At 41.3% G+C, this 15136-nt stretch overlaps 1 protein-coding gene across 12 annotated transcripts in view; it reads right to left on the bottom strand.

The window, feature by feature from the left end:
- The window catches only part of kcnt1b (potassium sodium-activated channel subfamily T member 1b), a 67667-nt gene that overhangs the window by 49431 nt on the left and 3100 nt on the right, over positions 1–15136 (bottom strand). For all 12 annotated transcript variants that reach the window (XM_020705669.3, XM_020705680.3, XM_078953310.1 and 9 more), the window contains exon 3: positions 14513–14677. In XM_020705669.3, coding sequence (XP_020561328.1) covers positions 14513–14677 — 165 coding nt within the window. The remainder of the gene's footprint in view (positions 1–14512; positions 14678–15136) is intronic.

Here is a 15136-nt window from a genome sequence, read left to right as displayed (position 1 = left end):
CAGCCGGGATCTGGAGACACAGCTGTGCTCAGGGACCATTTGGCTGTTTAACCCCCATCCAACCTCTTTATGCTGAGTGTCAGTCAAGCAAATTACATGTTATTAAAAGTCTTTGGAATGGCTCGACCATGGATTTGAACTGACAACCTTCCAGTCTCAGGGCACGACAAGCCACCACAAGGCCACTAATACAGAATGTTTTTAAAGTAACATTCTTCACAAGCAGTACTTTTTCCTAATGACTCATTTTCAGTTTCATTCAATATTACTGTGAGTGTATGAAAAGGCTGAATATCAGTTAATATTAGCTAAAAAAATACTGCAATGTCTTATTCAGCTTTATTAATCTTCATTAATAATCTTCATTAAACTATGCCTCCTACTAGCATATTTTGGGAATGAACTATTAACATTATTTCATTATGCTTTACATTTAAAAAGTGTATTTTGAAATTTTACTTCATAGATTTAGTCCTTTGAAGGCATCTGAGAACTAGACTGAGTGTGACATCGTCCACAGAAAACGGTTTACTTCTGGCTCCAGCCAAATTAAAGTCAATTCAGTCGCCTTTTTTGTTTTTTGGTGTATGCTCCATGTTGGAGCCAGGGGCCAGTGATTGGTCTGAGTCATCATCTCTATGGCAACGAGTCTCGCCAATCAGGAGGGAGCTTAGTGGAGGTTTTCACTCCTACCACTTGAAAGGAAATCTCCTGTTTTTTACGTGAGGGCCAGCAGGCGCCACCTACATTTACTCAGGCATCTGATTGGCCAGTTTATAACTTGAATGACTTATTCTATAAAAACAATATGAAAAAAAACGAGATTATTTTAAAAAGACAAACGTTGTCTGATGAAGTCGGCCACCATACTACATTAAGAAGTGTTACCTTCATTGTTTGTAAAATTAAAATGTGGTCATTTCACAGAAACCTTCATAAGAATTGACCAATAATATCTGTTAATAAATGAATGTAAATAAATCCCACAAGCAGGTTGGAAAAAAAGATCAAATTTTTTCTGTTCCTACATTCAGATTTATTGCAGCAACAACACAGTTATTTGTGGGATTCCAGTGCAGTCTTTATGTGAAAAAGAAAAACACCAGGCGTGGGCTGAGATTGAACATTCAAGGACAACTTGACACATAGACTGGAAAGACATTGATGCAACTAACTACCTTCTAATAAAAGGCAGACAGTTTCACCTGCTGAGCCGTTTGAATGAGGGGCCAGCCTGATGTGAGGAGACAGAACTAACCAGAACCACTCTAATGACTCCACCACTGCGCTGTTGTCTTCTCCTCAAGGGGAAATTGTTACGATTTCAGTAACATTCATAACTCTTGCACCTCGCAGCAAATCCAGTTTCTCAAGCTCCTTGTCTCTATTTTTTGTGCTAAAATTTTCCTTCCGTAGAATATTTGCGGACTGCAAAGACCTCAAGGGTATGAATTTATGAGCAGTCCAAACTGCTAACCTTTAAATTTGCCCCTGTGCTCACGGCAGCTGCACTGTCTGTCAGTTTGGCTCATGGCAGAGGAAAGAAAAGCTGCTAAAACAAAGATGCACCCTGAAAACAAAGTAAGAGTCAATGTGTTGCTTAGACAGTAAAATTGACTGATTTCATGCAACCTTTAAAAACCCACTCTTATGAAGATTTTGAGTATTTTTTTGATGATGGCGGACATTCAAAAGGAAAATTGAGCTTAAAACTGCATTTCTGAGTATTTCTAAATTCAAATCACTGTGAATCAGGAGCAGACGAAAAAATGCGGTTTGAAAAACAGCTCATTTATGATGCAGAAAAAACGCTGGGCAGGCCACAAGCTCCCTGCTCTGAGAAATAAGCAACGGTAAGGGGAAGGGGGGCGGGGTTGCTCCATGCCAAATTATGTCCTAGAAAACAACACGGTTTTTTTTTATCTTGCCTAAGAATGGCATAATCATAATGAAAAGACCTCTGAGAACGATTTTAAAATAGATCAAAAGAGGAAAGAGTTATAAGAGACATTTGGTCCAGTTTTTACTGACTGAGACCAAATTAGAGCCGCAAAGTCCCATTTTGTTTATTAGAAAAAAAAATGCTTTTGTGGCCATTAAGTCATTCATTTATAAAATAAGTTTTACAGTAATCACATTACATCAGTGTTATAATTTGATTCAAGTGTTTTTCTGAATAGAAAAGTTTTGACTTCTTTTACTTTTGACAGGAGCACAAACTAGTTCCTTTCAAAATAAAATGTGTCAAATCAGATCTTCCTGCTGCTGCAGATGAACTAGAATTAAAAGTGTAAGAAAGCCAAACATGGAATTTTCTGTCATTATGACTTCAGTGTGTCCTCTTTACTCTATACATGTAAATGTCATTATATACTTTAAGAACTTTGCATCTGAACACCAACTACAGCCTGCTGTGCAGCAGAAGACAAGAATGTGTACTTTATACTTATTTCAATGATAATATTCTCCTTTTTGGCCTAATTTTGATCAGTTATGTTAAAAATAGAAACATAATTAAGTAATTCCCTGCGACAGACCGGCGGCCTGTCCAGGGTCTACGCCCAACAGTAGCCGGGACAGGCTCTGGCATCCCTGAAACCCTGAAAGGGATGTAGCGGGTTAAGACAAGGAATGGATGGATAATTACCTAAAAACAATTACCAAAACTACAAACCCATTATTTTTGTCATTGTTAACATGTTTCTTTAAAGCCTAAGAGCCACAATGGAGGCATGAGGGAGGCTCAGGTTGCAGACAAGGTATAACACACCCTTCATTCATCTAAAACCCGTTTTATTTGCAGGTGTTTGATGTGTTTATGTCATGAAAACAGCTTAGAATAGCTTGAGAAAACAGTTTTTATCCCACAATCGGACAAATGTGTAATCAATACACCACATTTACAGCAGTGATGAGACGTTTTACCCAATTACCTTAGACAGGGAACTCAGTAAAAACTAGCCAAGAGAGAAAGACGGTGCTGCACTTCAACAAATGCCAACAAAGAAACAAATGACACTGTTTCAGTCAAGCCTTTTGCATGATCAAAATGTATTCAAGTGCATTCATTTGAATCTGTTGTGCAGTTCCACAAAACTCCTCTGAGTGACACTGTGGGATCCACAAAACACACATACACAAAAAAAAAACCAATGCTGGGATCCCTCATTGTGTGCTGACATCCTCATCGACACGGCTGCTCATTAAAATCCGACAGTCCAACTGCATCAGAGCTAATTATGTTGGCAGGACAAAAGCTAGGAGTTAATCAGCAAATCCACCCAAGACATGCAAAGAGATGCAATAGCCCCAGAACCGAAGAGTAAAAATCCTATATTTACCATGAAAAGCTCCTCATAATTGCCCCTTTGGGGTCTACGTGTCATTATATGTCTCATTTGAGCTGCACAAACCTGTGAGGTTAAACACTGGGAGGGTTTTTTAATGTGCGTTAAAGGTTTCACATGAGAGGCAATCAGAGGTATTTCAGAGTCGCTTTTCGTTTCTATCTAAACATTAAAGCTTTAACACTTCCACTGCTTCAAAATCTCAAGTATATAGAGAAACCTTATTCAGCTTAAATGTGTTTACTTTATTAACATTGTTTATTTGTTTAAAGATGCATCAGGAGCAAATTGAGATACAGTTTTAGAGAAGTAAGGTGGAAATATATGTGAGAGTGAGAGTTTACTGCTAATGCACGGTGAGCAACCAATGAGATGAAATGCAAAAGATGTCAGAAGAACTATATTAGGAAGAGAGTAGAAACAAGGCAGCTCAGTGCCATCTGGGAGCAAATGCGTTTCTAATGATGCAGCAGCATCAGTGTGGCGATGCTGCCGCCTGCATGGGGGTGAACCTCCAGGAAAAGCGCTCCGCTTCAGATACGAACATCAAGCGATGACAGGCTACACCCACCACTGCAATAACATTCCTACCAGACAGAGGCTCAACTGTAGGATGTATAAAATAGAGTCGACAGGTTTAGGGTCAATAAACTCCTGAGGGAACTGAAACAGCTGGTGTCAAACTGCTGGAACCAGACAGATTTAGATCCAAACGTTCACATTGTGATTTGATTTCTTCTTTAACCCTTATGTGGTGTTCGGGTCTGTGGGACCCATTTTCATTTTTTATCAAACGAAAAATGATACAATTAATTAATTTTTCAAACTCAGACTCACTGGCCTTGGCTCATTTTCTGTGAAGAACATATATCCGAATACATTTTTAATGACCAAACACCGTATACCCCCCCAACACATTTCTATTACATATAAGATGTTCGGGTCCACTGGACCCAGGGCTAATAGAAGTGTGGAAATTGATGTTTTATGTACCTACACTCTGTCCTCCACCTGTCTGGGCCTGCTGTGTGTGGGTGTGTGTGGGTGTGTGTGTGTGTGTGTGACCAGTGAGAAAGAGAGAGAGTGGCAGAGAGAGAAAGATTCACTGTAAATGTGAGTTCTGTTTCTGCACCTGCGGTTCCCGCACGAGGTTGCAACATTGTTGGAATAATTCAAGCATCAACTCTGTTTGCTCTCGTTCTCCCGCACATTTGACATTTAACCATTTGACTTTCTTGCGGGAATCTTTAATATCTCGCTCTTTATCTGCTACAAATTGGAGGCGGGACACTATAAATATAGCTTTGCCAGTGTGGTTTCTTATCAGAACTGATCAAAATGGCCAAAAGACTTTCTGCGCAGAGGGCCCTGGAATTGATTTTAGAAGAGAGAGACGTTTTTGATGATGATGTAGAGGGAGACGATTCAGAAGAGGAGGTTTCAGAATTAGAGGATCACATTTCTGAAAGTTCAGAGTCTGACAGTGACTCTGAAGAAGATGATTAGATTGGGGCGGCCGTGGAGCAGTGGTAGGGCGGTCGGCCCATGATCGTAAGATTGCAGGTTCAATTCCCGCCTTGCTCGCCCATGAGTCAAAGTGTCCTTGGGCAAGACACTGAACCCCACCTTGCCTCTGGTGGTAGGCGGGCGCCTGTGTTTGGCAGCGGAGTGTGAGTGAATGTGTGACTGGGTGAATGGGTCCGTGACTGTAAAGCGCTTTGTCCTTTTTGGAAGAAAGGCGCTATATAAATATACGCAATTTACCATTTACCATTTGATTGAGCATCAGCCAGTTCCAAAACAAAGCCATCAGCACCCAGCCACAGGACCAGGCCGTCAGCAGCCAGGCCCATGTGTTGTACAGGCTAGTGGCTAGAAGGCCATGTGTTCAATGGGGCTGATGTGTTGTCTTGACTAATAGGTTTACTCTATGTGTTCAGCTTGTGTTGTGCACCTGAATGGGTTCAGTTTCTGTATTCAAATAAATAAAAGTCAGTAGTTTTGAAAAACCCTTGCTTCACTTGAAAATTTGTTTCCACTCATATCTTGATTTTAATTGATTTTCTTTATCACGTTTTAAATAATGAGTAATGAATGTGATCTAACAAAGGTAAAGGGCAAATATTAACCAAATATACTGATTGTAATTGGATGAGGTAAACATCTGTCAAGTATTTTAACATCATAGTGTTTGATTGTGAGGCATTAAAAACCACAACATGCAATGGGTCCACCAGACCCACGAACACTGGCTGAGTAACAACAATATGAACACCACACAAGGGTTAACACAGTTGTTAAAATGTACAGTGGGGCAGAAATATTTAGTCAGCCACCAAGTGTGAAAGTTCTCCCACTTAAAAACATGAGAGAGGCCAGTGATTTTCATCAACTTACCTCAACTATGAGAGACAAGATGAGAAAAGAAAATCACAACGTCGGATTTTTTTTTAGATATTTTGCTAATTATGGTGGAAAAATACATATTTGGTCACCTACAAACAAGCAAGATTTCTGGCTCTCAGACCTGTGACTTCTTCTGTAAAAGGATCCTCTGTCCTCCACTCATTACCTGTATTAATATAAAAGACACCTGTCCACAACGTCAAACAGTCACAGTCCAAACTCCACTATGGCCGAGAAAAGAGAGAGCTGTCTAAGGACACCAGAACCCAAATTGTTGACCTGCAGAAGGCTGGGAAGACTGAATCTATAACAGGTAAGCAGCTTGGTGTAAAGAAATCAACAATTATTAGGAAATGGTAGACATACAAGACCACAGATTATATCCCTCCATGTAGGGCTCCCCACAAGATCTCACCAAGTGGGGTCAAAATGATCACAAGAACGGTGAGCAAAAATCCCAGAACCACACGGGGGACCTAGTGAATGACCTGCAGAGAGCTGGGACCAAAGTGACAAAGGCCACCATCAAGAAGACACTACGCCGCCAGGGACTCAAACCCTGCAGTGGCAGACGTGTCCCCCTGCTAAAGCCAGTACATGTGCAGGCCCGTCTAAAGCTTGCCAGAGATCATTTGGAGGATCCAGAAGAGGATTGGGAGAATGTCCTATGGTCAGATGAAACCAAAATATAACTTTTTGGAGGAGAAAGAATGCTGAGTTGCATCCAAAGAACACCATACCTACTGTAAAGCATGGAGGTGGAGACATCATGCTTTGGGGCTGTTTTTCAGTGAAGGGACCAGGACGACTGATCTGTGTAAAGGAAAGAATGAATGGGACCATGTATCGTCAGATTTTGAGTGAAAACCTCCTTCCATCAGCATTGAATATAAAACGTGGCTGGGTCTTTCAGCATGACAACGATCCCAAACTCACTGTTGCCTGGGTAACGAGGGAGTGGCTTCGTAAGGAGTATTTATCGACATCTACCTGCAGCATAGGGCCCTGTCTCACCTGGAGTCCCCTGGGAGCCCTGTGAGAGTCATGTTTTTTGATTTCTCCAGTGCTTTCAACACAATTCAGCCATCACTGCTGAGGAGGAGGCTGGTGGTTGCAGGTGTGGACCAACATCTGGCTGCTTGGACCATCAACTACCTCACAGACAGACCACAGTTTTTTGAGGCTGCGTGACTGTGTGTCTGATGTGGTGGTCTGCAGCACGGGGGCACCTCAAGGGACTGTGCTCTCCCCATTCCTGTTCACCCTGTACACATCAGACTTCACCTACAACTCCCACCACTGTCACCTGCAGAAGTTCTCAGATGACAGTGCCATTGTGGGCTGTGTAATAGGGGGGACGAGCAGGAGTACAGGGGGGGTCATCGCTGACTTTGTTGGCTGGTGTGAAGTTAACCACCTGGTGCTAAACACCAGGATTTTTATCTTATCTTATCTTATCTTATCTTATTGTGAAGGAATTTGTTTTATTATTATCATTGCTTAAATGTATTTGGTTAAATGTATGTTTAAATGTTAACTCAGATTGACCTTTTTACCTCTTCTGAAAACAGTTGTGTGTTTGTTCATCTGCTTCTCATCCCTCACCCAGGATGAGGGGTTTACGACACACTGTCCTGAGCTGATAAGGGATACTGTTTGAAGTTAGATTCCAACCAAAAGGGTCATTTGACGACACCCCCTAATGAACTTTTTGTCTTTGTCTTGAAAATGTTACCTCCTTCTTGTGTTCTTAATAAAAGGTGCACAGGGAGAGGCAGACCTTTGAGAAGAGAAACGTGGTGGACCTTTTCCAACACATTTGCTCCTCTCCCTCGTGCATGAGAAACTTGATTCTTGTTGTGGTTTGTTGTTTATAATTGTGTTTTTCTTTAATGTCTAGATGCATTTATCTGACACTTATCTTATCTTATCTTATCTTATCTTATCTTATCTTATCTTATCTTATCTTATCTTATCTTATTTCAAGGTCCTGGAGTGGACTAGCCAGTCTTCAGTTCTCAACCTTACAGGCCTCTCATCTTTGTGGGAGAACTTGCAGAATCGATGGCTTAAATACTGCACTGCCTTCTGCTGATTAGGTGTGTTCATTCAATCAGAATGTGGAGACATCTGATTGAGCTAATCAGCAGCTAGCAGGACTTGGAGATCTGGAAAACAGTCAGGGTGGTAGATCTCGAGGACCAGAAATGAGCAGCCCTGCTCTAGAACATGTGACCTAAATTTGTCATGGACGTGACTTATCAAAGTCACGGGCCATTCAAGGTGTGAAAAGAAATGTCTGGGACTCTGGGAAGTCCTCTTCTAGTTCAACAGCAGACACGCATCATGTCAATATCATGGTCTAAACCAATCAGAGTCAGTGAAAGGTGCGAGCTCAACTGTGATTGGCTATAAGATCCATATATTTCGGTCAGTGTTTGGCTCCATATGGATGAAGCTTCAAGTAATGAGAGAAGATTAAAATAGGAAAACCTAATTTTTAAGAACGTTCTGTCCTGATCTGCATGAAAAAAATTGGATTGGTTTTTACCCAGGTCGTGCAGCGTGGACCCAAAATTTAAATTCTAAAATAAAAGCCATTTAATTTTCCCAGTTTTGGGGATCTCAAGCTGTTCAAAAACAAGAGAAACTTCACTGCAGCCACATTTTCTTTTTTTTCTCAACTGTCATCTGCACAAACCCTGACTCTTCATCTATTTCATCTGCTCCTCATCTCTCCCTTTTTCTCTGTTCTACATCTTCCCAGCCTCATAAACTCCCTCAGATAAAAACAATGCGGACCTCATATTGCTGCTATAATTTCTGCCACAAAGGCAGCTCGGACAAACCAGTGTCAGCCGGTCTCAGTGCAACCAAATAAAAACCCTAAAGTCACTGAACCGAGAGGTTAGTTTGTGACACGTCGGAGGCTTTTGTGTCAGCGCCGCCTCGCCGCTTCAAGTGACACAGTTTGAAACACAACAGGTTATTAAGAGCTGATTAAACGGTCAATTAACACTGCTCACTCTGTTGAGAACACTTCCATCAGCATCCTGCCTTGATTAGAAGAGAGAAAACCCCCACATCATTAGACGCCAGGTGGGAGGGATAAGTGCCAGACATTTTCTTCTGTTTTCCTCTGCTATTGGATATGTAGGCGGTCAGAACGTGTTCAAGTATCCTGTGGCTCATTTCCATTTCTGACTTTAAGCGTGGAGGGTCCCCTGACTGACGGAGTGAGAAATTCGTCCTCAGGTGCGCTTCCTTTAGTGCCAACAGTCCAAACGCAGAAAGCTTTGCAGATGAAATGCACACTCACACGCCTGTTTCACCCACACAGACTCGTCATCGCTGCGCTGCCAGACCCCACCCTGGGAGCAACGGCGACCCAAAGGAACGGTTCCAACCTCACAGTTCAGCAGCAGCACGAGGAAATGAACAGAAGAACAAGGATTGGAGGATCAAAAGGATGATAAAAAACCAACAACACAGAAATGATCGGTACTGAAAGCACTGCTTTCCACTTCTTGATACTTTGCATCCTTTGTAACATTTACAGATGCACAGTTGAGAGCCTCCTGACCAACTACATCACTGTGTGGTGCAGCAGAGTAACTGTGATGGACCACAAACGTCTGTGTAGAGTGGCGGAGACGGCTGAGAGCATCACCAGGGCTCCACCGCCTCTCTGCAGTCAGAGTATCGCAGCAGAGTCCACAGGATGGCTGCCTCCGTTCTGAAGGACTCCACCCACCCTCAACATGGACCGTTCACATATCTCCCCTCAGGTTGAAGGTACAGGAGTCTGAAATGTAACACCTTCAGTCTCAGAAACCCATTCTTCCCTTTAGCCATTAGACTCTTGCACAGTTGACCAGTGGATTCACCTGGTTTGACTAGGATTGATACCCCTGCTACTTTGTCACTTCTCACTTTAACTTCTTCTTCTTAAGTAACTACTGCTGTCATTAGTATTATTTCATGGTTAATATTTTTATATTTCATTACTATGTAGTTTATATTGTGTAAATTTGTGTTTATTTTATTGTACATTACACTAAACTTGGACTTATTGTTTTCATATCTTCCCCGACAAAAGTCATTTAATCTAATCCGTTTAAAAAAAAAAAAATCACCAAAAACTACAATTCTCAGAGCCCCACCCTTTTACATTTGGTATCGTTGCAAAGCCCCAAATGTCCTCTGTAGATGCCGAAAGGAGTTCATTCAGTAGTCTGCAGTGGTTGGAGATTTTGGAGACTTTTTGTTAACAAACATTATCTGACCTTGTGTTTGTTTCAGCTTAGTTTTCAACACTTTGGATGGGATGGCTATAACGTGTAGACAGTACTTAGAAGGTATGTGATTGCCACGATCAGAAGATCCTCTTGACAGCAGCCGCTCGGTGGAGCAGCAGGTCACATACAGCAGGTCCAGCCTGATCTTCCCTTATTTTGTGATCCAATGAGAAGAAACAACGATCAAAACAACCATAAAAAAGTCATAGTTAGCGTTTAGAGGTTTCTCCTTAACCCTTGTGCTATACTATGACCCCCCCCCTTCCATTGAGGTGTTCTCCCTACCATGACAAAGGTGGATAAAGGTGGAAAGATTTCATGTAATCCATGGACACCAGTGAAGATCACAAATCATTGAAGAAAAAAGGTTCATAGCACTGTCTAGTGGGTCTAGATGACCCAACTCCCAATGGTAAAGACCCTAGGATAGCACAAGGGTTGAAACAGATTTTTTTTTAACTGTATTACGAGGAATGAATAATAAACTGAGGTGGTGTCCTACACCACCTGTTTTACCATTGTTTAAATTATGAGACAAAAGTAAGGAAAGAAAATGAACAAAATCACTTCCTTCATTATAGATTTTTGTTGCTTTTGTTCACCTGATAACTACCTCACTTAGTGAAATTGTGGCGCCTTTATGCTATAATGCTCATAGCCCAGATATGTCCATCATTCTGCAGAAAAACACAAATGAGCAAACGCAAAAGTGTGTCTGTGCAGGTTTGCAGGTCTCTTAAGGTGAAGTTGTTTTCCGGCTTCACACTTCATGAGGCAGCAAAAAACATGATGTAGCTCATCATCGAACACAACCACGTCTGACAGACCCAGTTACACGGTCTATTTGAATTTCCAGTCCGATGGTCAGATACTGTCTGTTGATTTTCGCTGGCATTAGGGACGGAGGATAATGTGAAAGCATGCAGAGATCAGCCGTTTAATATGAGCTGACAAAATCTGAACAACATTTTTGTTTTGTTTTTAAATGAGCGGATCCAGAAACCCTAAACCCAACAGAGCCAGAAACACAGCAGGAGGCTGGAATGATTCTGTTCAGGTAAAAAAAAAAGACAAACAAAGAAAGGATCCAACCAGATGAAGCATCAGCTGATTATCACTTTTTAATCCACACCCGGCAGCCAATTAGAATCGAGTATTCACCCAGACCTTGGTATAAAACATGCTAATAATACTAGTTTTGTCTTTCAAACCCTTTAACTTTGTCAACATATAAAATACACATTCATGCTTGCATACAAAACAGAGGCCATTTAAGCTGGACCAGAGACAAAGCTTTGGCTTTTTGAGTCAAAACTCTACTGTTTTCCTGAGGGAATCCACACAGACTCTGTGGGGGGCTCGCAAATGAAACATGAATGACAGACTGTGAACAGAAGGCTTCATTTACCAAATTTAGGATTCTCAGTACCGCACTTTCCGGATTATAAGCCGCTACTTTTGAGAAGAAAGGCTAAGAGTGAGACAGGGATAATACGGTACATAATTTGAGGAAGACGCAAGTTTAATGTAAATTCCTGCTTTGTGAATGAATAGCAGGAACAGATTCTCATCATGGAAAATGCAAGAAGAAATGCATATGACGCAGCTTTCAAGTTAAAAGCAGTGTGAAAAAATCCATCATCACCAACGGGTTTGGAAAAGCCGGTCTGCTGTGTGACGGAGATGACAGCGCAAGAACAGGAGAGAATTTACCTCAGGATGAGAGTGACTCTGACAACTACAACGAAGGAGAGACTGAGAGAACGTAGTGAAGAATATCTGACGCTATTCCAATCCAACACTGAGGAGGAAGACTTCCATGGTTTCAGTGCACAGGAGGCGGGTGCCGCGCAGAGGCCTATAAGTTACTGCTGCTCTCATTGACCTTTTTTTACTTCTCCCAGTGACTTTTACCGGTATGTTTTTTTGTATTTTTTTTAACCAGCCCTGTTAGTGCTGTCACTCCCATCTTGCTGCCCCGTCACAGCCAGGCACTGTTTGGAGTAGAGCTGTGACGGTGTGGGATTTTCGATCACCGTGGTGATGACGCAGCAGGAGTTGAGGTGTCGCGTTTTACCCCCCCTCCCCCCAACACAAGATCCCCCGGTGGCCGTGTCGCAAATGAATACAGGTACAAGTAATAATTACAATGCAGTATTCTTTATTTACAAATAACAGTAACAACTAACTATATAACTAATGAACAAACTATATAGGTGTTGTAGAATGAGTATGTGTGTGTGTGTCAGCGCGCTGCAGGTGTGGGAGGAAGGAGCTGGAGCAGTGCAAGAGTGAGTGAGAGCGCTCACTCCCTCCTTTTTCTAAACACACTGCGACCGTTTCAGCACATACACATCCTCATTCTACAACACATGTTTCAATGTGGGCACACGCGGCTTATGTATGTACAAAATGGTTTATCCTTTAAAAATGTAATGGGCGTGGCTTATAATCAGGTGCGCTCTATAGTCTGGAAATTACGGTACACACTTTGGTTATGTCTTTTTTTTGATAAGCTATGGATTAGTTAATCTAAATAAAAAAAAATCCACCTCCACAGATGAGACCTGTGCAAACCAACAGGTGTGAAATGCATGACTGGAAGGTCCCAACAGTAAACACAATCAAAAATGAAGAAAAGTAAAAGTTTAGCAGATTAAAAGCTCAGAAAATAAATGATCGATTTACGAAAAATGTTCGTAACACTTTAAAATAAATATCTGTTACAGCTAGTTAACAAATCCTTAATAAACTTGTATTTAATGAATTAAAATGGTGTGTTAACAGTTAATAACAGTTTGTTAATGACTCATACATTTGCCTTATAGCCAAAAGATAACTAACTGTTAGTGAGTCATAAGTGACTTGTTACTATTTTTTAATGATTCATAGCCGTACTTTATTAATTATTATTAGATAACAAACAACCTGTAGTTAAGTATCAGTGAATTGCTAAATATTTGTTAACTGCTTTAAAATATTTATTATGATGTGTTAAAGACCCACTCTGATGAAAATGGTGTTTTTGGTGTGAAGAAAATTAAATTGAAAATTGTACTTCTGAGTATTTATTCAAATTGTTGTGAATCAGGAGCAGACAAAAAGATGCAGGTGAAAAAAGACCATATTTGTGACCTAGACAATACGCTGGGCGGAGCCACAAACTCCCTGCTCCTCTCCGTTCTGACGCATCTCCCTGCAGACCAACAGATCCATGAACGTCTGTGTTTTCCTCGTCTGAGCTGGAGTCTGGATCAGAACTGGACGGCTGGATAGCTCCGATACTGCTCGCCTTTTTTGTTGCACCGCTAATGTTAAGTTAGAGGTGTAAACAGTAACGCAGAGGGGAAGGGGGGCAGGGTTGGTCCGCACCAATGATCCAGCGCACAACTCATCAAGGTGAATTTCTAAAGAACTCCTGCCGCTCTGCAGAAACTGTGTCCAAGAAAATCAATAGGTTTTTTGGATTTTGCCCCAAAATGGCATCGTCATACTTAAAAAACCACTGTGAATGCTTCTGAAGTAAATCAAAGGACGATCGGAGTGAGAATTTAACGACATGTTGTGTGACGGTCGTATATTAAATAACGACTCGACGAGTGATCACTCTATAGATTCTGTAGCGTAACTGATCACATTTCATCATGAAAAAATAGTAACTTTAAGTTTGAAATAACAACAGCATCATGTTGCAGAGGTCTCTGGTCACTTTTTTGCATGTCATGTATGATGCGGCGGCTTATCCAACCATAAGAGAGCTCCATTTCAGCTCCATGGAAAGCTTGAGTACTCAGCAGCGGTTGAGGCAATTTGCCTCAAACTCATGCAAGACAAACCTCGGGCTAAAGACCAACGTACGTCAGAGCACTTGGACTTTAGTAGAAAAGAATGAAAATGTTATGCTTCCTGGTTTTTATCAGTGTCCGCATTAGCTTTTAGAGTCTAACAACTTTCCCCGGAGCTCAGCTGGGAAGACACAGGTGCACCGCTCTGTGGTTAAGCGAGCACCGGGATGAATGCAGGGAGAGAGCTCCAGTTGTAGTGAGCAGTAAATCTGGGCAGTAAAATATAAATCTCTGCAGCTCGGAGGTAAAAAAAATGCCCTTGATAGATTATATGCTAACACGTCAGAAGGTTATACTCATTGTGTGAGAAGAGGAGGAAACTACTGCATAAAACACTGTTATCACAGACTTCATGTACCTCAAAAACCCTGTAAAAATACGTATACTGAACTCTGACATCTTTAAAAGCATCTTCGTTGTGTAATTTTTTTTGCTCTTTTATTCCTCCTTAGCAAAAAAACAAACAACATCTGTCGAGCTCCACTGAGGGGACTCACAGCGTTTCCCCAGGAGGATTAAAACATGATAGCTGTGTGCACACGCATACATAGACCCATCCAGGAATATCTAAGTGGTGGGTCACACGCCGAAGAACATGAAGTGCTTTTCCTCCTACCTGTCATCATTCTGAAACGTCTGATCCCCCAGAAGCAAGTCCCTGAAGCGGTAGCGGGGTGGAAGAGGAGGCACCTCTGTGTCCACATCTGCCATCTTCAGAGTGGAGATGTCCAGGATGACACCTGAGTTGCTGCTATTGTTTTTCTGCAGGGTCTCGGAGGGCCTGGAGGACAACAGGGAGAGAAAGCAGCATCTGTCCATCTGAGTCCGTACAACATTTGAACTGTTTCTAGAACTTGCAGCAAAAAAACAAACAAAAAATGTGTTTTAGTTGATTTAAAGGCATAATCACTTAAATCACTAAATGAAATGTAATAGTTTTCATTTACATTCTGATTTATCAATTTTTTAAAAGGTAATTGATCTGGAAAGTGCATAGAGCAGATATTTACCAGATGAAATCTGTCAACATTTGTGAAAGAAATGTACAAAATTACACAATGTGCTCTACTGTTTACATTCGTTTCATGAACGTTATTAATTTAACACAACACTCTGTCAAAAAAGTTTTTTGTAAACAAGAAAAAGACAATGACACAGAGCCAGCAAAAAAAACAATATTTGCATCACCATCAAAAAGCATTTAATTTAAGCAACTTGTGGTAATTTAGAAACAGGAAGT

Source organism: Oryzias latipes, chromosome 9 (genome assembly GCF_053564925.1).
Source record: "Oryzias latipes strain Hd-rR chromosome 9, Olatipes_Hd-rR_3.1".
Lineage (NCBI taxonomy): Eukaryota > Metazoa > Chordata > Actinopteri > Beloniformes > Adrianichthyidae > Oryzias > Oryzias latipes.
Note: the sequence above shows the minus strand (reverse complement) of the source record. Positions and strands in the feature narration are given on the sequence as shown.